The sequence below is a fragment of the Xenopus laevis genome, chromosome 3S (assembly GCF_017654675.1).
Source record: "Xenopus laevis strain J_2021 chromosome 3S, Xenopus_laevis_v10.1, whole genome shotgun sequence".
Lineage (NCBI taxonomy): Eukaryota > Metazoa > Chordata > Amphibia > Anura > Pipidae > Xenopus > Xenopus laevis.
In genome coordinates, this window is record NC_054376.1 from 124,641,695 (window position 1) to 124,667,505 (window position 25,811).

Genomic DNA, 25,811 nt, shown 5'->3' on the forward strand with positions numbered 1-25,811 from the left:
TCACAGACCTTATTTGGCACCCCAAGAACATTTTTCATGCTTGTGTTGGTCTTTTACATTTCAGTGTGGCTCACAGTTAAAAAAAGTTTGGGGACCCTGGTATAGAACAAGAAATGAGTTTGTGCATCAACACCCTTAGTTCACAGGCAACTATGATTGCAATAAAAATTCTTTCCCTGAATCAGTCATACAGGCTGATTCATTAGATTTAATTAGGTTTAAGAAGGGGTTGGATGGCTTTTTAGTAAGGAAGGGAATACAGGGATATGGAAGATAGCTCATAGTACAAGTTTATCCAAGGACTGGTCCCATTGTATCTTGGAGTCAGTAAGGAATTTTCCCCTCTGAGGCAAATTGGAGAGGCTTCAAATGGAGTTTTTCGCCTTCCTCTGGATCAACTGGCAGATTATATACAGACTTAAGGTTGATCTTGATGTACGCGTGTCTTTTTTTCTACCTAACTTTTATAAAAGGGAGCATCATTTTAACATTGTATTGGTGTAGGGTCTAAGAAAAGTGTTCTTGGTTGCTTTGCACCTTGGTATGCCAGGAACTATGTTCTTTGCCTCAATAATCTTGTTGTGTTTGACATCTTATTGGGTTGTTTCTCAAGAGCTTTTATTTAATGACTAGGTAATGCCCACCCACTTGGCACCAACCTGGTCAGAAAGGCCCTTTAGAACTGCTACTATTCACAATAAATATAGCTAAATAGTGAGGGACGCTATCTAAGGTACTTTTACTCCTTAGCATTTTTCAAAAGGCCCTGGAAAACACATCATAGGAAGGAAGACGTTTTGTGCCATCCCTTACTTGCCCATAGATATTGTGTTTCACACATTAACAACACATAGAGTGTAAGATGTTCTGGATTCACTGCTACAGGCAAACCAAACCCAGGTTCTGCACAGTGTGTTCCACTAACAGTAGCAGCTTCAAGGGGGAACCACAGGTCACAGGTAGGCAGCAGGCTTAGAATGGCAATCTGTATGTTCTGGCTATAGACTAGCACCAATTATTGGGTCTGTGGGGGTTGATTTGGAAAAAGCTATGAAGCAACTTTGTGTGCTGCATTTTAAAGTTTTTATGAGTTACCATATGATACCAGATTTGACATATGAGCTAAATTAGATCTTATACCTTGTCACTTTCATTCTTAGATATAGAGATGCCAATCTGGACTTTCTTTTCTGAGCTTGAAGTGCCCCACCCTACAATAGTGCATGCTTATCCTGACCAAATACTGGGAGGTTGGTTCCAGGATGATGAAGTTGTTCATCCTACAATCAGATCACTTGGAGGGTCATGAGAAGAAGTCAACCACAGACCTCTTCTTTTACCAGACCTATCCTGCCTGATTTAGAGATGAACAAGCACCAAACAGACCAATCAAGGAGGACACAATTAAGGGTCCATGCAGAGGTCAACTCACTGTTGTTTCAAGAGAGACTAAGCCTCCAGCCATTATCAAGTTTAATGTACCAGTTCTAGACAAGGCATGCCATGCATTCTTGATTACAGAGTTCCCATATGTTTCTAGGTTATGTGTCCTGATCTAAAGGTTACTAAATTACTTAGAATTTACTGCTTCCATTTTTACATATTCTTTACTCTGTGCACTGCAATAGTCTTTACAAATGGTGCGATTGGCCTCCTTATGTTGGTTTAAAGAATTGTATGCGGGAGCCCATCTGAAGTCCAATTAGACTTTGCCGGCATGTAGGATACTCCAGTTGGGCGAGAACCCAATATACATGACTCTTCAACCAAAAACAAATGAAGGGAGCTTTTCCAACCATTTTCATTCAGAGGCCAATCATCTCAAATGTAACATACAGTGATGGTTTTTGTAATTTTTGCTATGGTTAGTACCTGTCCATGCAGTTCCATCAGCTGAGACCTACTCCAAAGCTCTCTGAGGCTGGGTATGGGGGATCCTCAAATAAACTGCTTACTCTGTCTCACAATTTCAATTCCTGTTGGACTGTTGAATTGCTCTGTACCCAATTTTTTGCAGCAAGTTTTCTCCAAACTGGCCAACCAAATAGCTTTACAAAATAAATCTTACATTTGCACTGTTTATTTCCAGGAAATGATTTTTATTTCACATACACATAATAATAGCCATCCAATAGGGAGGTGTAGGATACAAGGGTAAGGGTAGGGGTGGATGCAATCTGGGTACAAGGGCGATTAAAAAAACATATAAAAAATTAAAACATAATATTTCAAGCAGGGGAGAATTACACATAGAGTAAGGAGGCAAAGGGGTTTGGAAAATTCTAGAAAAAGATACGGTATAGAGGGAAAGGAGAGGAATACGCAGGAGTAAGCACAAGAAAGGGGAAAGGATAGAAGGGAGAGATGTAGACAAGAATGAGCGTGTGCCTGAGGTGAGATGATCTGGGTGAAGTGTATAAAAGGAGTGTAGGCAGTAAGGCAAGAGGTTTGGTGATATCGACTAGAGAAGGACAGGGAAGGAGCAGCAAAAAGACAAAGGCTCAGAAGAGAAGGGGATATATAGTAGACTGAGCAAGAGATGAGTAATAAGGATATAGGGAGGAGGGTGAGAAAGGGAGGGGAGCTATACTGACAAAAAGCATTCCATTTACACATTCTGTAGAGAAGAACAACAAGCGGTGGATCATACACAGTGGTAATATTGTGTAGAAAGAGGGGTGAGAGGGCTGGAGGAGGTTCAAATACCGAATGAGGACGAGAGGAGGGATTGGATTTTGGATATGCAATGTAATGATAGATATATATATATATATATATATATATATATATATATATATATATATATATATATATATGCTGCCTTTCTCAAGAGCTAAAAGAAACTTGCACCTTCTGGAGGAATCACAAAGCAGATGTGGGCCTTTGTAGTGGGAGTTACTCCGTTCTGCTCGGCCTCGCCACACCCCAAAAAAAGTTCCTATACAATTGACTAATGCTGTGAATACTGTAAACCCAAATTATTTTGGGGAAAAAATCCTTATTGTACACATAATAATGAAAAATACTGTAAGAGGCCGATTTTTGTATTTTTATTTCACAAATTGTATTTTTTCTCTAAAAAAAAAAAATTGTGTTTTTTTTTTGTATTTCTCTAAAACTCCAAAAATTCAAGAATTGTTAATTGTAAAAACCAAAAAAAAAACCCACTAATATAAAACTGGGCCAAGTAAAAGCTGCCGAGGTCCCATAGAGGTCAATGGGAGCTTTGCTGATCCTACTGGACCATAATTGATCAATTCAGACTTTAAGGGAAGAACTCCACTGGGGATCTTAAGTGCGATACCGTCCATTCCGATGCACTGAGATGAATTGCAAGCGTTAAATTTTAGTGGTTTTAGAGGTTAAATGCTATTCCTGTAAAACTGTGAACACAATGGAATTTATTAAAACTTCTGATTATAAAAAGCACGGACGGAAAAAAATGCTGCGCTAAAAAATACCTAGAAAAACTCTTTAAAAAAACAACCGAACCCGAAAACCTATAAGGGTAGAACCGTTTCCATGCACTGAGATGAATCTCAGTCGTCACATTCTTTGCGTCAAATCTAAGGTAAGTAATAGGAATGTCGGACGTCGTCACTGTGTGCTTCTGACACAACACGACTGTCGGATGAAGAAGCAACATGCAGCGTTCGCACCTGACAGTTGTGTCGTATGCACGCAGCAACAACATCCCATATTCGTATTACTTACCTTAGATTTGGCGCATCCGGCGTGACGCCTGCGATTCATCTCAGCGCGTCGGAACGGACGGTTTTCGGATTCGGTCATTTTTTTAAAAAATAGTTTTCAAAGTGTTTTTTCACGCAGCATTTTTTTCCAGCCGTACTTTTTATAATCAGAACTTTAAATTAATTCCATGGTATTCACAAAATCCGACCTTCGAAAAACAGGCCTCCACGTGTGTTTCCCAAATAAAGACGTCTCCTCTTTGATGCTAATTTGAGTTTTTAAAAATCCCAACATTATTTTTTTTTTTTTATTATTAGTTTAAGAAAAGATGACGGCTTATTGCTATTTTTTTTTTTAGGAACGTAAAATCCCACCATTCTTCCTAAATCCCAGCTCCTCCAAACAGAACCACTAGAGTTTTAATATGATAAAAGGCACTGAGCAGGCTGGTATAAAATTTGATCACAACACCCTCTTGCTGGGAGAATTATGGGAAAGCTGACAATATAAGCAAGGCCTTCATTGAATTAAAAAAATGCCCCTGTTGCCTCCAGCACCAGATAAATACGCTGGATAAGTCATATACCCCCACAAAAACCATTTACGGGGAACCCCAAAATCAACCAATGCCTACGGTGCCACCACAAAGGCCCAAAGTCGGCTTTCTGCTTCCTCCCTGGACATCACCCAACACACACCCTAAAAGGTCCTATAAAAAGTGGGAGAACTCAAATAAAAAAAAGTGCATTTATGCTTTAAAGTTGGTTTCTAGACAAATGGCATTAAAGTAAAAGCAAAGCACCATTAGGAGTTATCCGTTTAGATTTCTAATGTTAGACCCCAAAAATCTTCTATCCACTCAATTACAGAATCTGTCAATCAGCAGCAGAACGTGAAATTCTTCCAGCAGTTCCCAATATCAGGTGCAAATATATAAGCCCCATAAAAATAAAACAAAATACACAGTTTTTCCTGTATGTGCAGAAAAATCAAAGATGGCTGAAATATTTACATTTGTAGAATAAATGGGAAGAATACAATGAAGAGATCAAAGGACGAGGTTATCCTTCTACGACATTAATCCAGATTTTTCCATTTCCGCTATTTTCCTTGGTACCAATTCTATATATTAGCTTTATGACCTTTGCATTTGAAGCATCTTTCGTATAGCCACTGTGTTCATATAACACATCTATAATACAATGTATTTTAAATTTCAAACACTTTTGACCATTTTTAAAACTTACATTTACTTTCCTCTCTGCTTAATTTTTATCAGCCAGTAGGAAATTCTGGAAATTTAATGCACAAGCCCAAATAAAGCAACTAAATCTATCATTTTCGAATGATATATTGTAATTATGAAATATACCATTTTATTTTAATTCTGAAGACATTTCGATATTCTGCTAATCTGATTTATTTAGCTTCTTTTCAGAACCTTAAGTGCAGAGACACAGGTGGAGATTCAGGGAGATTTAAGCGACAAATCGCTTTATCTTCTGGCGACTAATCTCCTTGAACTTCTTTCCTGCGGCTAGAATCGAAATCGCTGCTGTGATGGCACTCGGAGGGTTTTGTTTTCCAAAGTCGCCCGAAGTTTCCTCGTGAGGCAACTTCGGAAAAAGAAACGCTCCAAGTGCCATCCCACCATCGATTTAGATTCTAGTCGAAGGGAAGATTAGTCGTCGCCGAAGAAGAGGCGATTTGTTGCTGGGCGACTAATCTCCCCAAATTTCCAGGTGTGTCTCTGCCCTAAAGCTGAAAACAATTCAAATTGGAAAAAATTCATCTATCGTTAGGCAATATGGATTTTATATGGCATTTATAAAATGTTGCAATTATGCTGCTTTAAACAGAATTTTTTTTGTTTGTCCAAATTAAAACAATTAATAACACAATGGGAGAATAATGCTGGCATTTAAGGAGTTGCAACTATTTCAATACAATATAGAATTTTTAAAAAGCTGTAATTATGCTGCTTTAAAAATTTAACAAAAAAGAATAGTGCAATGGGTGAAAAAGGCTGGCATTTGAGGAAATTCTGTTTCATTACAGTTTTTTTTAAAAAAATTCTGTAATTATGCTGATTTAAAAATAAAACAAACATTTTAATTATTTTTTTTAAAAAAAAAAACTACTGCGATGGGATAAAAAAATGCAAGAATTTGAGGAAATTCTATAAAATATTATTTTTTTAAAAATGTTTTAAATGTAATTTTGCTGCTTTAAAAATAGAAAAGAAATAGCATTTTTGTTTTTTCCAAATTATATGTTTAAAAAATGAATAGTCCAAAAATGTCGAAAGTTTGAGGAAACTGCAGTATTTTTATACAATAAGTATCGAAAATGCTGCAAATTATACTGCTTTAATAACATTTTCATGTCTTTTTCAGATTATTTGTTTAAAAAACTCATAGTACCATGGGAGAAAACATTTTGGAATTTGGGGAAATTCTACTATTTTTATTAAATATGATTTAAAATCAATTTTGTAATAAAACTGCTTTAATAACATTTTAACGTCTTTTTCAGATTATTTGTTTAAAAAACTTAGTGCAATGGCTGAAAAAATGTTGGAATTTGGGGAAATTCTATTTTTATAAAATATGGTTTGAAAACAATTTTGTAATTTTGTTGCTTTAAAAAGAAAGAAAAAAACATTTTCATGTTATTTTGTTTTACAAATTATTTGTAGTAATAGTGCAACAGGAGAAAAACAAGCTGGAGAAAAAGAAATATCTTTTTTAGTGCAAGAAAATAATTTTTAAAAAAAGATCTTAATGTCTGATGGCAGACAGCTTCCCCATGTTTTTAGAGTCCACTGGGAGATACAGACTTTTTATTTTAAAAACAAAAGCACATTTTTTTTGCCAGTTTTACAAGAAAATAAAAATGTATTTTTGCTCATTTAAATATTAAACTTAAGAAAACAAAAATTCTACACTGATTTAAATCATTGCACTTAAGTGTTTAAAGTTCTATTCCTTGTCCCTCGTTTTTAAAACCAGGCGACAGTGATGCATATTTGTTAATATGTAAATTTGTAAAGAAAAAATGCTTGAGAAGATTCATTTCTATTTCTGTTTTTTTTTTTTTTTTTGGCTGAATGGAAAGTTGAAGTTGAGAGAATGAACAGCCCAAGCTGTATAAATGTCACTGGGAAAAGGCTTTAATTTCTCAGGATTCCGATAATTAGGAAATAGTGGTAACAAATCAGAGTTACTAAATAGAACATTTTTGTTTTTCAATCTGTCTCCCTGACCTGGGAGGGAAGCCCTGCGTGTCCCTTACGTAACTGTGTCACCTTAGAGGAGACCAATGTCCCACAGCTCATTCCTTTCTCCTGGGGAAAAAGAGGGCGAATGACAAAGGGAACATACACAGAAATGATATGATAGGTTGGCGGAGGTGAGGGGAGGGTGAAACATGAGTGGTTTAAACCTTCACTATCAGAGGGGTGCTAGGCAGCGCAGACATTAAAAAGTTCGCCCCAGTAAGTGATAATCCATCCCGCACACTCAATGAGCGTTTTGCTGGTCTCTTCTTGTTCTGGGGGGGTCGTCGTCAAGTTGTCACGCGTAAGTGGAAGGGGGGGGGATCGGTGTGTAAAGGGTGGGCTTCTGCGTCACAAAACGTTGTTCCTTTAGCTCGCAAATTCGCAGCTTGGCGGCAATATCAAAGGAACCAGGACTGAAGAAAAGAAAAAGAGATAAAGGGTGCAAAGGAAATGTGATGGGGAAGAGAATGAAACATTGGAGTTAGTGTAAATATAGCAAAGGAAATACATTTATACAAATAATCACAACAGTTTCATAAATTTACCTTTATATAGAGAGCAAGCTCCTCAGTCTACTGGCCTATATAATAGTAACACAGCTCCTGAGTGCCTTATTGTCCCTGTAACTCCTTATTCCACAAACCTCTCCCCTGAGTCCCTTATTGTCCCTGTAACTCCTTATTCCACTAACCCCACCCCTGAGCCCCTTATTGTCCCTGTAACTCCTTATTCCACAAACCTCTCCCCTGAGTCCCTTATTGTCCCTGTAACTCCTTATTCCACTAACCCCTCCCCTGAGCCCCTTATTGTCCCTGTAACTCCTTACTCCACTAACCCCTCCCCTGAGCCCCTTATTGTCCCTGTAACTCCTTATTCCACTAACCCCACCCCTGAGCCCCTTATTGTCCCTGTAACTCCTTATTCCACTTACCCCTCCCCTGAGTCCCTTATTGTCCCTGTAACTCCTTATTCCACTAACCCAACCCCTGAGCCCCTTATTGTCCCTGTAACTCCTTATTCCACTAACCCCTCCCCTGAGCCCCTTATTTTCCCTGTAACTCCTTATTCCACTAACCCCACCCCTGAGCCCCTTATTGTCCCTGTAACTCCTTATTCCACTAACCCCACCCCTGAGCCCCTTATTGTCCCTGTAACTCCTTATTCCACTAACCCCACCCCTGAGCCCCTTATTGTCCCTGTAACTCCTTACTCCACTAACCCCACCCCTGAGCTCCTTATTGTCCCTGTAACTCCTTATTCCACTAACCCCACCCCTGAGTCCCTTATTGTCCCTGTAACTCCTTATTCCACTAACCCGACCCCTGAGCCCCTTATTGTCCCTGTAACTCCTTATTCCACTAACCCCACCCCTGAGCCCCTTATTGTCCCTGTAACTCCTTACTCCACTAACCCCACCCCTGAGCTCCTTATTGTCCCTGTAACTCCTTATTCCACTAACCCCACCCCTGAGTCCCTTATTGTCCCTGTAACTCCTTATTCCACTAACCCCTCCCCTGAGCCCCTTATTGTCCCTGTAACTCCTTATTCCACTAACCCCACCCCTGAGTCCCTTATTGTCCCTGTAACTCCTTATTCCACTAACCCCGCCCGAGTCCCTTTTTATCCCTGTAACTCCTTATTCCATTAACCCCACCCGAGCTCCTTATTGTCCCTGTAACTCCTTATTCCACTAACCCCACCCCTGAGTCCCTTATTGTCCCTGTAACTCCTTACTCCACTAACCCCACCCCTGAGTCCCTTATTGTCCCTGTAACTCCTTATTCCACTAACCCCGCCCGAGTCCCTTTTTATCCCTGTAACTCCTTATTCCATTAACCCCACCCGAGCTCCTTATTGTCCCTGTAACTCCTTATTCTACTAACCCCACCCCTGAGCCCCTTATTGTCCCTGTAACTCCTTATTCTACTAACCCCACCCCTGAACCCCTTATTGTCCCTGTAACTCCTTATTCTGCTAACCCGGCCCCTGAGTCCCTTATTATAATTGCAAAACTTTGCTGCAGCAGCTGACACTGTGAATGCCTTATTGTTTTTTAACACCTTATCATCGTAATTATTAATGATTGTTATGAACCTTTTAATTATGCTTTCCTGAAACACTGAAAAGAAGGAATACTAATTTTATGCCTTGTGCTGCAAAAAACATTTCTAGCAGCAGGGGTCAGTGTCCTGCAGATTTACAGCAAATTAAATTGTTTTCTCAATACTATCAAGAGAGACAAAAAAAGAGACAAGATCATAGTTTTATAGCTTTCCTGTACAATACACTGCTCACTTTTTCTGTATCACCCTGCAGTGGGAGGGACAGACTCATGTCCCATAGTTCCCTCCTGTCTGTATCACTGTATCACCCTGCAGTGGGAGGGACAGACTCATGTCCCATAGTTCCCTCCTGTCTGTGTCACTGTATCACCCTGCAGTGGGAGGGACAGACTCATGTCCCATAGTTCCCTCCTGTCTGTGTCACTGTATCACCCTGCAGTGGGAGGGACAGATTCATGTCCCATAGTTCCCTCCTGTCTGTGTCACTGTATCACCCTGCAGTGGGAGGGACAGACTCATGTCCCATAGTTCCCTCCTGTCTGTGTCACTGTATCACCCTGCAGTGGGAGGGACAGACTCATGTCCCATAGTTCCCTCCTGTCTGTGTCACTGTATCACCCTGCAGTGGGAGGGACAGACTCGTGTCCCATAGTTCCCTCCTGTCTGTGTCACTGTATCACCCTGCAGTGGGAGGGACAGACTCATGTCCCATAGTTCACTCCTGTCTGTGTCACTGTATCACCCTGCAGTGCGAGGGACAGACTCATGTCCCATAGTTCCCTCCTGTCTGTGTCACTGTATCACCCTGCAGTGGGAGGGACAGACTCATGTCCCATAGTTCCCTCCTGTCTGTGTCACTGTATCAGCTAAAACATTGTAAAGGTATATATAATCAGTACTGTTTATGTGTATGTGAAATTAATAGGATGAAACATGGTTTCCTTCGCTCCACAACAACATTCTGTTATCTGAATCACTCCCCCATTGCTTAAATTTATGCTGCAGCCTACAGAGGCCATTAAACAGAAAAAAAGGAAAGAAATAAGGAAAGTTAGCTGAACTCTCAAAGCGATAGGGCTCTGCCAGATGGGAGTAAAGCTAAGGGCAGAGACACAGGGTCAGATTCGGGGAGATTAGTCGCCTGGCAACAACTCTCCTCTTCTTCGAGGTGACTTATCTCCCCGAACTGCCTTCCCACCGGCTAGAATGAAAACCCCGGCGGGATGGCACTCGGAGCGATTCGTTTTCGAAATCGAAGTCGCCCGAAGTTTCTCACGAGGAAAGCGGCAGGAAGGCAGTTCAGGGAGATTAGTCGCTCCGAAGAAGAGGAGATTTGACGCCGGGTGACTAATCTCCCCAAATCTGACTGTGTGTCTCTGCCCTAAAGGAACACTGGTGCTGCTGGGGCACAATGGGAAAGCTAACCTCAGAGGTATATTAGAGACAGGTCTCAAGCCCCAACCATTGAACCATCAAAACAGCAATGCAGGTTGGAATCAGTGTCTGTGCCCTTTCTGTTCTCTACACTGCCCATTCTGAGTTTTATGACAATGAAACCAAAGCCGGCTGATTTAACAGAAACGTGAAGAAGCTGCAAAACTGATTGCTGCTACAATGTTTCAGAAGTCAGAACCAGAGCAGAGAAAGAGACTGACACTGCTTCCAACAGCCATTCTATTAACACATAATTACAAACCCATTTTGGGGTTTAAACCACCTTTAACTATTGCCTAATTGTTTAGGCAGTTGTTTATGTTTCTGACGAGATTACGGTTTGACGGTATTTGCAAGGCATGGGAGGGGTTAATTTTGCATTTAACTTCAATTCAGGGGAACCGGAGGCGGGGGTAGAGTTTTTGGTTTTCCTCCTTTTGGCCCTCCCAGGGAGGAGAGTGTTGTTAGGGGGGGGGTGTCCCCATTGTTGTGGAAGTGACATCATGTCTCGTTGTTAGGGGAGACCAGACGATTTTATACGTGACAGCACTAAATGGGGGGGGGTAGTAAGTTTCTGGCAAGGGAAGCCTGCAAGTGACTTGGCTTTTCATAGGGACCCCTCTGTGCTTTCAAAGCGTAGGCAGAAACTGGCACCGGCCTGAGATGCGAACGTGTCGAAAACATGGCAGGGCCTTCCAAAACCCCCCATTTAGATTGCCGCTTACAGTTCCATGACTAGTAAATGTATCACCAATTACTATATTACCTTCCGATAGTCCACCAAACTGCTATAAATGAATTTCGCCCTGGCCCCCAGACAGTTTGGCTGAAATTAAAAAAAATACATCAGCTTCTCGCTAGTGACCAAGACTCAACCAGCCTGCTTGACCACAGGAAGGAGAGCAGCCCACATAGATGGATAATAAGGAGGCTGTAAATGATTCAATGAAGTTAAAGGGATACTGTCATGGGAAAAAAAATTTTTTTCAAAATGACTCAGTTAATAGTGCTACTCCAGCAGAACTCTGCACTGAAATCCATTTCTCAAAAGAGCAAACAGATTTTTTTATATTCAGTTTTGAAATCTGACATGGGGCTAGACATTTTGTCAATTTCCCAGCTGCCCCTGGTCATGTGACTTGTGCCTGCACTTTAGGAGAGAAATGCTTTCTGGCAGGCTGCTGTTTTCCTTCTCAATGTAACTGAATGTGTCTCAGTGGGACATGGGTTTTTACTATTGATGTGGTTCTTAGATCTACCAGGCAGCTGTTATCTTGTGTTATGGAGCTGTTATCTGGTTACCTTCCCATTGTTCTTTTGTTTGGCTGCTGGGGGGGAAAAGGGAGGGGGTGATATCACTCCAACTTGCAGTACAGCAGTAAAGAGTGATTGAAGTTTATCAGAGCACAAGTCACATGACTTGGGGCAGCTGGGAAATTGACAATATGTCTAGCCCCATGTCAGATTTCAAAATTAAATATAAAAAAATCTGTTTGCTCTTTTGAGAAATGGATTTCAGTACAGAATTCTGCTGGAGTAGCACTATTAACTGATTCATTTTGAAAAATTTTTTTTCCCCATGACAGTATCCCTTTAAGGAGGAATACATAAGATCCTCCTAGTCTGTAGCTGGCTTTCCATAACTCTTATAACAGTATAAGAAGGGTTGGATGCAGCCCTCCAAGAGGTATTGTATGACCTTAAAAGTCTCAACAGACCATTAAAATGCAGCTTGACCCATGGCCCCTATCCCCTGGAAGAAGTTGGACAGATATATGTTACTTACATGCTATTATAAATTACAGCTATAGCATATGAGCTCAGCAATTCAACTGGCAGATGATAGTGACCAATCAGGAATTGGCTTTGATCAGTCTACTGCAGGCATAATTCAGAAAGCAAATCCTTGATTGGTTGCTATGTGTTGCTACCTAGAGTAAATAAGCCCCATGTATTAAAGGAAGACGAGGTTCCCCTGGGAGCCCAGTTATGTTGGTCTTTTGTACGCACAATCACTCACACAGCAGTCACTAGTGAACATGCACAAGTTTGTGTTATATATTTAGTCAGTGTGCACATTAACACTGCCACATAGGCTTGTACTACTAGGAATTCCCAACGGCTTTGTTCCAGGACTAAAGGGGACCATTTGTTTGCTTAGGGCACAGTGAGTTAGAATCTCTCCCACCCTCCCACACACACATGCAAACAGCTAAATGGGAGCCCCCTCCCCTGACTGTTCTCTATGCCGAGAGCTTAGCCGGGGTGAAACGGGGATAAGGAGGAAGGGAGACGTAGAGTGTGAGCTCATGTTACACTCACGCCCTATTGCTATTCTATAGCCAGCAGTCAGCACCAATCTAAAAGGGGGGGGGGGAAATTATGTAATTCAGGAATGCACAACTTTCAGCCCCCCAGGCATTGTAACACAACAGCCTCCAGCATTTCCCTGACAGCCGAGACAGCCAGAGGGCCACGGGTCAGGCACAGCTGTCCAGTATGTACTAAAAACATCTAACAATTTTTCACACCTTTGTGCTTTTTCAAACATTTTTCCCTCTTGGGGCCTCTGTGAATGTTGGGGCCCAGCGCCAGTGAATTTTTTAACCTGAAAACAAGCCCTGTGAGGCTACAGTAGTGAAGAGACTGGTGCCAAGATGTTAAGGCCGGGGCCAAGGCTCCTCTAGGGGTGCAGTTATGACACCTCAGCTAACTGTATACTACTTTCACATCGTGTCTTTTCTGTATAAGGTAAGAAAACCTTTATAAAATTAATGTTCGGAAAAAAAAGAGATGCTGAAGGTACACTGGGGTCAGTGCTGGGCCAAGCGGAGCAGGTACCCTATTCGACCTGGCCCACCCCCCGTGCGTGCGAATGCCCCCAAACTGTGTGTGTACGCATCCACAGAGTGCCGAAGGGGAGGGAGGCGGGATAGAGCGCCGGAGGCGAGAGAGAAAAACAGAGGGGAGGGAGGCGGGAGAGAATAATGGAGTGGAGGGAGGTGGGAAAGAGCGCCGGAGGGTGGCAGGAGAGAGCAACGGAGGGGAGGGGGCCGGGAGAGAGCGCGGAGGAGAGCGAACATGGGGTAGGCAGAAGACAGGTACCTGCTCAGCCTCCTCCTTTCGTTGTGCCCTAGGCAGGTGCCTCTTCTGCCTACCCCTAGTTTCGGCCCTGGCTGGGGTCAAAAGCACAGATGGAAGTCAAAGGGCCCAGCAGCAAATTTCCCACCTTCCCCTGAGATTACTGTACAATTTGTCCCCTTACCCATCTGATTAAACTCAGACGTGACACCACTTCTAGTTTCCTAGGCCTAAGGCCGAACCGTAACTTTTTGTGGGTCAGGTAACGAGTTTAAGTAGGGGAAAATATTTGGTGCCAAGTGCAGCTTGGGTTGCTGGTCAGCGGGTCCAGGTTGGGCACAGGTCTGCCTACCGGACCCATGCAGGTCTCTACTTGTCTCTCTACACACTGGGGCTCTCCAAGTAGCAGCAGCTGCCAATACTACCATACTGTTATTGTAGTTTGCTTCCTTAGCTGAGCTGGTGTCGCAGCTGAAACCCTGTCAACTTTGGGCCAGTATAGTTGTTTTGTGTGTAGTGGCAGCATGTGTGCCAATCAATCAGTGCTCAGGGCACACTCCTCATTTTGTCACCTCCACATACCAAGAAGGAAGGGACATCAGCAAATCAAATTGTTTTTCCCTTAATCTGATTTTTACCACAATCTGATCCCTTCAAGATGTGAACACACTTGGGCAGTAGATGAAATTCTTGCCCACTGCCCAACTAAATCTGTGCACCTTTAGACCTACTGTTATTTGAAGACTCTTGGGTGAGTAGGAGAGCAGTGAGCGGGCAAGGTAAGCAGCATGAGCAGGAAAAGCCATTAATTTCCTATTATGAGCGTGGGCAGCATTAGCTGGCACAGGGCCAGTAGCAGGGGGAGGCCGGAGAGGGACATAAGGGGAGCCTGCTGTGCAGGGGAAGGTAGCAAATCTTGCGAAAGTTGGGGAAAAAACCTGTTTATTCCTCTATACATTAGCAGATGACTGCTAAATTGGTGCACCTATATAAGGGACAATGCAGACATGAGGCGAATTGAGAAACTGCAGCAGCCCCGCAACTTACCAGGGACGGCAAAAAAGTCACTCCTGGTAACTTTAAGGGCACACGCAAAGATTGGAGAGATTTAGTCACCAGGCGATAAATCGCCTCTACTTCGGGGCGACGAATTTCCCTGAACTGCCTAGAATGTAAATTGCCAGCGGGATGGCACTCGAGAGGCAACTTCAGAAAACTAAGTGCATCGATTGCGATCCTGCCGGCGATTTAAATTCTAGCCGGCAGGAGGCAGTTCAGGGAGATTAGTCGCCCTGAAGAAGAGGAGATTTGTTGCTGGGCGACTAACCTCCCTGAATCTGAGCTTGTGTCTCTGCCCGAAATTCAGAGAGTTTAGGTTCTCCAAACTAGAGATGTGCCCCCCCGTGCTCAAAATGGTATGTCCCAGGTGTGAAAGGGAGGCGGCATCAGAAAGGCTGCCTCAGGGCGGCAAGGACCCCCGAAACTCCCCTGACCTCAAATTTAACCCCCCAAAAAATATATATATTGGGGTCAAAGGACTCTTTTTCAGTTACATGCCAATTAGCTAACAGGAAGTAAGCTCCGTACTTAAGAAGTGGTAGTGTCACTACTCCAATAACACAGAACCATTTTCTACTCGATACTGCAGTGTACTGTAGTTTACAAGTATTTACCTAACATGGTTTAACTGCGTTTCACTGGAAATGTTAAATGTTATCAGGAGCATTTTTTATGTTCAAATTCCTTTCGTTAGAACTGGGGAAATTCCAGCATCTCCATAAAAATGCCTCTCTGCCATCACTTCCTGTGTTTCCTCCAAACATTTCCTGTTTTCAGCTTATCAAAAGAAATCTGCGCCCGTCTGTGTTTTGCATTATAAGAAATGACAGACGACTGTTAAGGGATTATCAGGGATGAGTGATATTTTATTAGCCCTGTAGCTTTTTCCTTCCCCTTTTCTAGTTTCCCCCTATACACTTGCATTGGAATTGCCCAACAGCACTGGCACAGGGGCTTGTCATGTGATCTCAAAGGAAGTCTACGGGCGTGGCCTTAGTTCCTTTAGTGCTGTGGTGCTCAGAGATTTTACCTCAGGATTCTCCTTTGTGTAGGAAGTATGTCTGATCCTCCCTCTCAGGCAGGGTCGGACTGAGCCAGCAGGAAACTGGGAGAAAATCAGCCCAATATCCAAGAGGCATTGTGTCCCCTTTGAAGTCTTCTAAATAGAGAGAAATGCTATAGTTCTCCATGAGTCTGTGGTATATGTCAACCACTCAGAATTGACCTGTGTGAATTCACTCTGTCAGGTTCTGCTGGGATTCAAGGCAGGAACCTTTGGGTTTCTGGCTCGGTGTCTTAACCATTGGGCCAGGTGAGCAGCCTGCAAGGTTGATTATTGTCTATTACCCGGCCTTTGCAGCCCTAGCCCAGCAGCAGCCTGATTGGTTTGCAGTCAGCCAATCAGAGCTGAATCTGCCCTATTGAAGGCCAGCCCTCAAAACACTCCTTGCTTGAGCATTGGTTCCCAACCTAGCAGTGTGGCATCGTCCCTAGCTAAGGGTTCAAGCTCAAGCTTCCTTTCCTTGCCTTGTCTTGTCCTGCCTTACTGTGAAACTTTCCTCCTTACTTTACCTTGTTCTGTTCCTGCCTTGTCTGCCCTCCCAGTTCTGCTCCAGTCCTACTTTTAAGCTTGTCTGAACCTATCCCTGCCTTGACCTTGACCTGACCCTGCCTTGCCTGTTCTTGATCACTGTTCTACCCTGTACCTTTCCCTGCCTTGACCTTGAACCGACCTTACCTTTCCTGTTACTGAATCCTGCTTCCTGTTCTGACTTGTACCTAACCTGTCTTATATCCAGTCCTCTTGCTATCCAGTCCTCTCCTGCTATCTGCTCCAGTCTCCTTCTGCTCTACATCCCCAGTATGATCCGAGCTACGCCCGCACCATCCTGTTCCATCCTTTCAGTCTGCTCCTGATCTACGCCCGCACCGTCCTGTACCATCCAGCCTGTTCCTGTCCTGACTCATCGCCCTCTTCATCCTGTCTAGTTCAGTCCTGATCTTCGCCCTCTCCGTCCTGTTCCGCTCTGCACCTGTTCCAGTCTCACTCATCGACCTTGTCACCCTGTTCCTGACCTTTTCCTGTCTGTGTCCCGTGGGTTCAGCCAGCTCTTGCCTAAAGGACTCAACTTCCTCCTGCTGCCTCCACAGCGCCCCCTACCTAATCCTTGACAGATTCACCCTTGCACTTAGTTCCTCTGGTCTCTGAGCTTTTATCCCTTGTGGGTGCCCCTACTCTCCAACTCTCTATCCCTGACATGTATGGCCAATGTAAATAGCTGTACAAGCTGACTCTATGCCTTTAGATGATTTACAAGGCCAAGCTTTGCTGTGGTGAGTCTAACTAGTATAGTGACTGACACAAATAAAAGGTTAAAAACCTGTTGGGAAAAACAATCACATCTGATCATGATATAATGACGTGGCGAGGCTAGTCATGCAATTATTTCTACATGATAATCTGCAATAAGGCACTCAGGAACCTGCTGCTATTATACATTACACTGATAATAACGCAACAAGAAGCTGGACAATGATATGTTAAAGGGGCCACAGTGATATTGTTTGAAGGGGAAGTTAAAATGTGTGTTAATAAAGTGAATCATATTAACAAAAGGTTTAATGTTTTTTGCAGTGATCAGCTACTTTTTTTTTCTTTTTATGCTGCCGTCACCTCATTAATTACCACAGTGAGAAATTGCAATCGTTTGCCCCTTAATGAAAGTAAAATTGTGGGAATTGGAGACGGCAGGATAAAATGATGAAGATGAAGCAAAAACAAACATATACAAGTAAAAAAACACACAATTGATCCCTTTCCCACTGATGTATTAGGGCTGAAATGCTTTAACTGTGGCTCCAACAGCTACTGCTGAACTACAATTTATCTGGGTGTGTGGTAAATTGTAGCAATATCTGAGGGTCCACAAAATAGACATGTAATAAACTATAAGAAGTATTGTTAGTCGAGTAAGAGGTTAAAGAGGCAAAGTCAGGCTCAACCACTGGCAATAAATGGGTTATTACAGTAAGATAATACAGGGAAAATAATTCACTCAGGGTCCAGATTAGTGGAAAAGGAGTTAAAGGGAAATAAGAAACTCAGGGGCGAGGTTATTGGAATAAGGAGTTACAGGGACAATAAGGGGCTCAGGGGTGGGGTTAGTGGAATAAGGAGTTGCAGGGACAATAAGGGGCTCAGGGGTGGGGGTTAGTGGAATAAGGAGTTACAGGGACAATAAGGGGCTCAGGGGAGGGGTTAGTGGAATAAGGAGTTACAGGGACAATAAGGGGCTCAGGGGTGGGGTTAGTGGAATAAGGAGTTACAGGGACAATAAGGGGCTCAGGGGAGGGGTTAGTGGAATAAGGAGTTACAGGGTCAATAAGGAGCTCAGGGGAGGGGTTAGTGGAATAAGGAGTTACAGGGTCAATAAGGGGCTCAGGGGTGGGGTTAGTGGAATAAGGAGTTACAGGGACAATAAGGGGCTCAGGGGTGGGGTTAGTGGAATAAGGAGTTACAGGGACAATAAGGGGCTCAGGGGAGGGGTTAGTGGAATAAGGAGTTACAGGGACAATAAGGGGCTCAGGGGAGGGGTTAGTGGAATAAGGAGTTACAGGGTCAATAAGGAGCTCAGGGGAGGGGTTAGTGGAATAAGGAGTTACAGGGTCAATAAGGGGCTCAGGGGTGGGGTTAGTGGAATAAGGAGTTACAGGGACAATAAGGGGCTCAGGGGTGGGGTTAGTGGAATAAGGAGTTACAGGGACAATAGGGGGCTCAGGGGTGGGGTTAGTGGAATAAGGAGTTACAGGAACAATAAGGGGCTCAGGGGAGGGGTTATTGGAATAAGGAGTTACAGGGACAATAAGGGGCTCAGGGGTGGGGTTAGTGGAATAAGGAGTTGCAGGGACAATAAGGGGCTCAGGGGTGGGGGTTAGTGGAATAAGGAGTTACAGGGACAATAAGGGGCTCAGGGGAGGGGTTAGTGGAATAAGGAGTTACAGGGACAATAAGGGGCTCAGGGGTGGGGTTAGTGGAATAAGGAGTTGCAGGGACAATAAGGGGCTCAGGGGTGGGGGTTAGTGGAATAAGGAGTTACAGGGACAATAAGGGGCTCAGGGGAGGGGTTAGTGGAATAAGGAGTTACAGGGACAATAAGGGGCTCAGGGGAGGGGTTAGTGGAATAAGGAGTTACAGGGTCAATAAGGAGCTCAGGGGAGGGGTTAGTGGAATAAGGAGTTACAGGGTCAATAAGGGGCTCAGGGGTGGGGTTAGTGGAATAAGGAGTTACAGGGACAATAAGGGGCTCAGGGGTGGGGTTAGTGGAATAAGGAGTTACAGGGACAATAGGGGGCTCAGGGGTGGGGTTAGTGGAATAAGGAGTTACAGGAACAATAAGGGGCTCAGGGGTGGGGTTAGTGGAATAAGGAGTTACAGGGACAATAAGGAGCTCAGGGGTGGGGTTAGTGGAATAAGGAGTTACAGGGACAATAAGGGGCTCAGGGGTGGGGTTAGTGGAATAAGGAGTTACAGGAACAATAAGGGGCTCAGGGGTGGGGTTAGTGCAGGGATCTGCAACCTTGGCTCTCCAGCTGTTAAGGAACTACAAGTCCCACAATGCATTTGCCTTTAGACTCCTTCATTAGACTCCTTCATAGTGGAATAAGGAGTTACAGGGACAATAAGGAGCTCAGGGGTGGGGTTAGTGGAATAAGGAGTTACAGGGACAATAAGGAGCTCAGGGGTGGGGTTAGTGGAATAAGGAGTTACAGGGACAATAAGGGGCTCAGTGGAATAAGGAGTTACAGGCACAATAAGGGGCTCAGGGGTGGGGTTAGTGGAATAAGGAGTTACAGGAACAATAAGGGGCTCAGGGGAGGGGTTAGTGGAATAAGGAGTTACAAGGACAATAATAAGCTCAGGGGTGGGGTTAGTGGAATAAGGAATTATTTTTATAGAATGTTACAGGGAACATAAGGCACTCAGCAGCTTGGTTAGAAGTGTTAAAGGAGCAGAAACACCAAAATTAGAAAAAATGAAAGGGTTTCAATGCATGATAATAGTATGTCCTCGCCCATAATTGCTATAAATGTTTGCTTTAGAGGCTCAAAATACTTTAATATAAACAGACATAGGAGCAGCCAGTAAGACTGACATAGAGCAGTAGGGCATGTGGTTACATAGCAGATAAGAAATAATCTGTGGTTTTAGGGTGATAATCAGGGGTTCTTGTTGGACAGATACAAAAAAAAGTAAATGTAAATAATAATGGTGTAACTGGTCCTTTAGAGATGTAACAGGGCTAGTAATAGAGCCAGGGTCATGGATGCTGGAGAGTTATAATGTTATAGTTGGACTGTATTGTATGACACATGACAGAATGCTGTACACAGAAGGGAGGATGGTGTTACAGAAGAGAAAGCTGTGTTACAGAACATAGGGCTGTGTTGCTGAATAGTGGTGTGTAGAGGAGAGTGGTGACTTACTTGAGACTGCTGGGGGAGGTTCAGAAAGTTGGTGTCTCGTGATCCAATTGTGACAAACCTGTTGGACCCGGCGGGGGAAGGCGCTGAGAATGCTACACAACACAGCGACACAATGACACAACGCAGTGATGCAAAGCAATAGCACAAATACAACGACACAAAGACATTGGCACAGGACACAAGCAGCGACATGACAAATGATACAGTGAGAAGGCAACATGAGAACATGACAACAAGCAACATGGCAGCACGTGATGTGGCACAAACAATGGAGGGCACGATGATGAACACACACACAACCAGAGAACGTAACAGAATCGGGAGAAAGGAGGAGAGAGAGAGAGAGATATAAGCAATCAAACGCAAAGCTAATACAACACAGCTCTTCCAACACAAACACACATATTTAAACACACACCCCAATGGTAATGTGTATCTGGTGTGTCAGAAATAGAAGCTAACAGCCTGAAAAACTAAATCTGAACACTAAACATCACCAATTAAATTAAGAAACATTATGGGATGTATGAGACCCAGACGTGACAGACTGCACAACTCTGAGCACTGCACAACCAACAGGCACCAAATGTCACTTGAGTCTGTCACCTTACAACTCAGATACTCTCTCACTTACTCCCTTATCATCTATTAGACACTAACTCCATATTGCTTAGTCTCTTCTACCTATTGTATTCTGTCACCCTGCATGGTACAGGCCAACTCCATGGTCTATAGGCCTTTCACCATGCACAGGGTAGGACTACATGTCCCATAGTTCCCTCCTGTCTGTGTCACTGTATCACCCTGCAGTGGGAGGGACAGACTCATGTCCCATAGTTCCCTCCTGTCTGTGTCACTGTATCACCCTGCAGTGGGAGGGACAGACTCATGTCCTATAGTTCCCTCCTGTCTGTGTCACTGTATCACCCTGCAGTGGGAGGGACAGACTCATGTCCCATAGTTCCCTCCTGTCTGTGTCACTGTATCACCCTGCAGTGGGAGGGACAGACTCATGTCCCATAGTTCCCTCCTGTCTGTGTCACTGTATCACCCTGCAGTGGGAGGGACAGACTCATGTCCCATAGTTCCTCCTGTCTGTGTCACTGTATCACCCTGCAGTGGGAGGGACAGACTCATGTCCCATAGTTCCCTCCTGTCTGTGTCACTGTATCACCCTGCAGTGGGAGGGACAGACTCATGTCCCATAGTTCCCTCCTGTCTGTGTCACTGTATCACCCTGCAGTGGGAGGGACAGACTCATGTCCCATAGTTCCCTCCTGTCTGTGTCACTGTATCACCCTGCAGTGGGAGGGACAGACTCATGTCCCATAGTTCCCTCCTGTCTGTGTCACTGTATCACCCTGCAGTGGGAGGGACAGACTCATGTCCCATAGTTCCCTCCTGTCTGTGTCACTGTATCACCCTGCAGTGGGAGGGACAGACTCATGTCCCATAGTTCCCTCCTGTCTGTGTCACTGTATCACCCTGCAGTGGGAGGGACAGACTCATGTCCCATAGTTCCCTCCTGTCTGTGTCACTGTATCACCCTGCAGTGGGAGGGACAGACTCATGTCCTATAGTTCTTTCCTATGTGATATAACAAAACTCCTAACTGCCTATTATGCAGTTTTCACAATATTTTCAATGCTAAAGGAACACAGTTATTTCATATGTAAATTGTAAATTGCATAAACATATATTCTGTAACCACAAGTTCTCCTGGTTTATGTGATAATAAACACTAATACTTTGTTTTTTGGACAGTGTGTCCTATGCAGAAACAATTAAATTATTAATGTCAAATCAAACCTCAAAATATACACTATAGCTATAAATTGTCAGCTCTTCTGGCCACAGGGGGGAATAAACTATAACTACCATATAAATAGTTGTTGAGCTGCCAAGTACTCAACTGTAACTCAGAAAGCATTTGTATGCTGTGGAGCCAAAATCAGATATTTTAAGAAAAAAAAGTTTTTTTTTTATTCTCAGCATCATGCTTATTTTTGAACAAAATGTTTATTTTAGTAAACGATTTTTTTAAAAAGCTTATTTTGGAAGAATACGTTTATTTTAATAAAATATATATATATATATATATTTTTTTTTTGTAAAAAAAGTCAAATTAAGTGGGATGAATGCAGTTCATAAGGCTAGAATGATGCCTGATGCACAATGGGAAATATCCATGAGTAATCTGATCCTATACTGACACTGAATGAATATATTTTGCCAATATTTGGCCTAAATCTGTATAGAGAAAAACAATTGATTTGAGCTTTATTTTGTATTATTTTTCATAGTATACATTCTGCAGTCATCCCCTTGCATTTATTCTGTAGCATTCAGTTATCCCATACCTATATATATATATTAGGGATGCATCGAATCCAGGATTCGGTTCGGGATTTGGCTTTTTTCAGCAGAATTAGGATTCGTATGAATTGAATCCGAATCCTAATTTGCATATGTAAATTAGGGGCAGGTAGGGAAATCACGTGACTTTTCGTCACAAAAGAAGATTTTTTTCCACTTTTTCCTTTTCTGCCCCTAATTTGAATATGCAAATTAGGATTCAGTATTCGGCCGAATCTTTCAACAAGAATTTGTCCGAATCCCAAACAGTGGATTTGGTGCATCCCTAATATCTATGCATATGCTATATATACTGTATCTGCTGAAGGCTCTCCACCTTTAAATAAACTTTTAGCATGATGTAGAGAGGGATATTCTGAGACAATTTGAAATTGGACTTTTTATTTGTGGTTAAAAGTGGTTAAAAGTCATATTTGTGGTTAAAAGTCATTAAGCTTTTTATTCAGCAGCTCCCCAATTTGCAATTTCAGCCATCTGGTTGCTAGGGTCCAAATGACCCTAGCAACCTTGCATTGATTTGAATAAGAGACTGGAATATGAATAGGAGAGACATGAATAGAAAGATAAGTAATGAAAAGCAGCAATCATGATACAATTGTAGTCTTAAAGAGCATTTGCTTTTTAGATGGGGTCAGTGACCCCCATTTGAAAGCTGGAAAGAGTCAGAAGAAAAAGGCAAGTAACTCAGAAACTATAGAAAAAAAATAATGGAGACCAACTGAAAAGTTGCTTAGAAGTAACCATTCTAAAACATACTAAAAGCTAACTTAAAGGTGAACCACCCCTTCAATTGTAGATATTACCTTTAATTTTAATCTCTTTATTCCTCCTAGTTTGGATCATCATGGTTTTTTTTTTTGGCATAAAATATAATTTCTTCCTTTCCATTTTTCAACCTATCCAAATATATCTTTCTATTAGCCCCCCCCCCAAAAGCCGTGTACTCAGATCAAATAGTGAAACTGTTCTACTCTCTGGTTTGTGGGACTTGTGGAGTAATGTCACTTACAGGGCGATGCTGGAGAAGACAGTCCTCCTTCTAAGACAGAGTTGTTGCTGGTGACAGGTTTTGTGTCTGGCAGGGGAAGGGGGACAGGCCGGGCCACAGGTGCAGGGGGTGGCAGCAAAAAGGAACCCGACATTTTCCCTTGGGCCCCGCTGCTGGGCTGCGGACAACATAAATAACAAAGCGAGAGTAAACGGAGCTCAGCGTGGCCCCTTGCCCGCACCGACCCTAAATGACTCTGTGCCTAAAAACTATGGGAAACTGGGGTATGTGTAAAAAAAAAAAAAAAAAACACAGAAAAAGGTGAAAAAACTAAATTATTAAAAATGATTAGTATTTATGGTTTCTGTAAACTGGAATTACAAATAAAAAATTACGCTGTAAAATAGATTTTTGAATCATTGCATTAAAAAAAAAAATACGACAAAGGAAAAAAAATTGCTATTAAAATTCAAAATCTAAATGAAAAACATGATGATTACATTGAAATGAAAAAGTAGAAATAAAGCAGAAATAAGGAGCTTGGGATGTTTTCTTCAACGTGGATTAATGGACAGAAGAGCTGACAATCTAATCCTCCTAGAATGTTCTATATAGGAGACTATGACTTAAAGCTATTGCCATAGGTTCATACTGTTATAATTCATGTTCAAGTGTTCGACCCAGGATCTAATTATAAGCAAAGCTTTATTCTATAGAGACATGGGGATCCAGTGGTGGGAAAACAAAACAGCTCTTGATCCCCCCATAGTGCTCAGTGAGGGCAGTATCTTGGTATATATATAACATAAGCCTTCCAACACTCTACACAGATATTGTGGCAACCTATGTGTGAACAATCTGCGTCTGCCTACTGTGCTTTCACTAGCATTAAAGGAACAGTAACGCCAAAAATTGAAAGCGTTACAATATACAATTAAAGAATGACAATATAATGTACTGTTGCCCTGCACTGGAAAAGTGGTTTGTTTGCTTCAGAAACTCTACTATCGTTTATATAAACAAGCTGCTGTATAGCCATGGGGGCAGCCATTCGAGCTGGAAAAAAGTAAGTAAAAGTAGAGGCACAGGATACACAGCAGCTCTGTAGTATACAATGGGATTCTTCAGAACTTATGTGTTATCTACTGTGTATCCTGTCCTTGAATGGCTGCCCCCATGGCTACACAGCAGCTTGTTTATATAAACTATAGTAGTACTTATCTGTTATCTACTGTGTATCCTGTGCTTGAATGGCTGCCCCCATGGCTACACAGCAGCTTGTTTATATAAACTATAGTAGTACTTATCTGTTATCTACTGTGTATCCTGTGCTTGAATGGCTGCCCCCATGGCTACACAGCAGCTTGTTTATATACACTATAGTAGTACTTATCTGTTATCTACTGTGTATCCTGTGCTTGAATGGCTGCCCCCATGGCTACACAGCAGCTTGTTTATATAAACTATAGTAGTACTTATCTGTTATCTACTGTGTATCCTGTGCTTGAATGGCTGCCCCCATGGCTACACAGCAGCTTGTTTATATAAACTATAGTAGTACTTATCTGTTATCTACTGTGTATCCTGTGCTTGAATGGCTGCCCCCATGGCTACACAGCAGCTTGTTTATATAAACTATAGTAGTACTTATCTGTTATCTACTGTGTATCCTGTGCTTGAATGGCTGCCCCCATGGCTACACAGCAGCTTGTTTATATAAACTATAGTAGTACTTATCTGTTATCTACTGTGTATCCTGTGCTTGAATGGCTGCCCCCATGGCTACACAGCAGCTTGTTTATATAAACTATAGTAGTACTTATCTGTTATCTACTGTGTATCCTGTGCTTGAATGGCTGCCCCATGGCTACACAGCAGCGTGTTTATATTAACTATAGTAGTACTTATCTGTTATCTACTGTGTATCCTGTGCTTGAATGGCTGCCCCATGGCTACACAGCAGCGTGTTTATATTAACTATAGTAGTACTTATCTGTTATCTACTGTGTATCATGTGCTCGAATGGCTGCCCCCTTGGCTACACAGCAGCTTCCATATATAAATAGTTTCTGCAGCAAACACACCAGTTATACGAGTGCAACAATCAGTACATTATATTTCCATTACTTTAATACACTTTCTTATGTTGGTGTTACTGTCCCTTTAATCTGAATTCTTTCCTTTACACTATACTTCTTATTTATTTATACAACACAAAGAGCCCGTGGTAGCACTTCCTTTTTAAAAATAATGCAGCAGTCACACATATAACTCTTGCTGTTTTACTCGCAAGGTGGGCTTCGAGAGTAACCCCAATTAAAGGAGAAGGAAAGGCATATTTAATTGAGGGTGA

General features: G+C 42.6%; 1 protein-coding gene across 5 annotated transcripts in view; it reads right to left on the bottom strand.

Annotated features, from left to right (window-relative positions):
- Nucleotides 1-6,779: 6,779 nt before the first annotated feature.
- The window catches only part of nfix.L (nuclear factor I/X (CCAAT-binding transcription factor) L homeolog), a 118,040-nt gene continuing 99,008 nt past the window's right edge, over nt 6,780-25,811 (bottom strand). Inside the window, exons 9-11 of one of the 5 annotated variants that reach the window (XM_041587576.1) lie at nt 23,480-23,636; nt 20,095-20,186; nt 6,844-7,386 (exon numbers count right to left, since the gene is read on the bottom strand). In XM_041587576.1, the coding sequence (XP_041443510.1) occupies nt 7,372-7,386; nt 20,095-20,186; nt 23,480-23,636 (264 nt within the window). In that variant the 3' untranslated portion in view covers nt 6,844-7,371. 5 annotated transcript variants of the gene reach the window in all.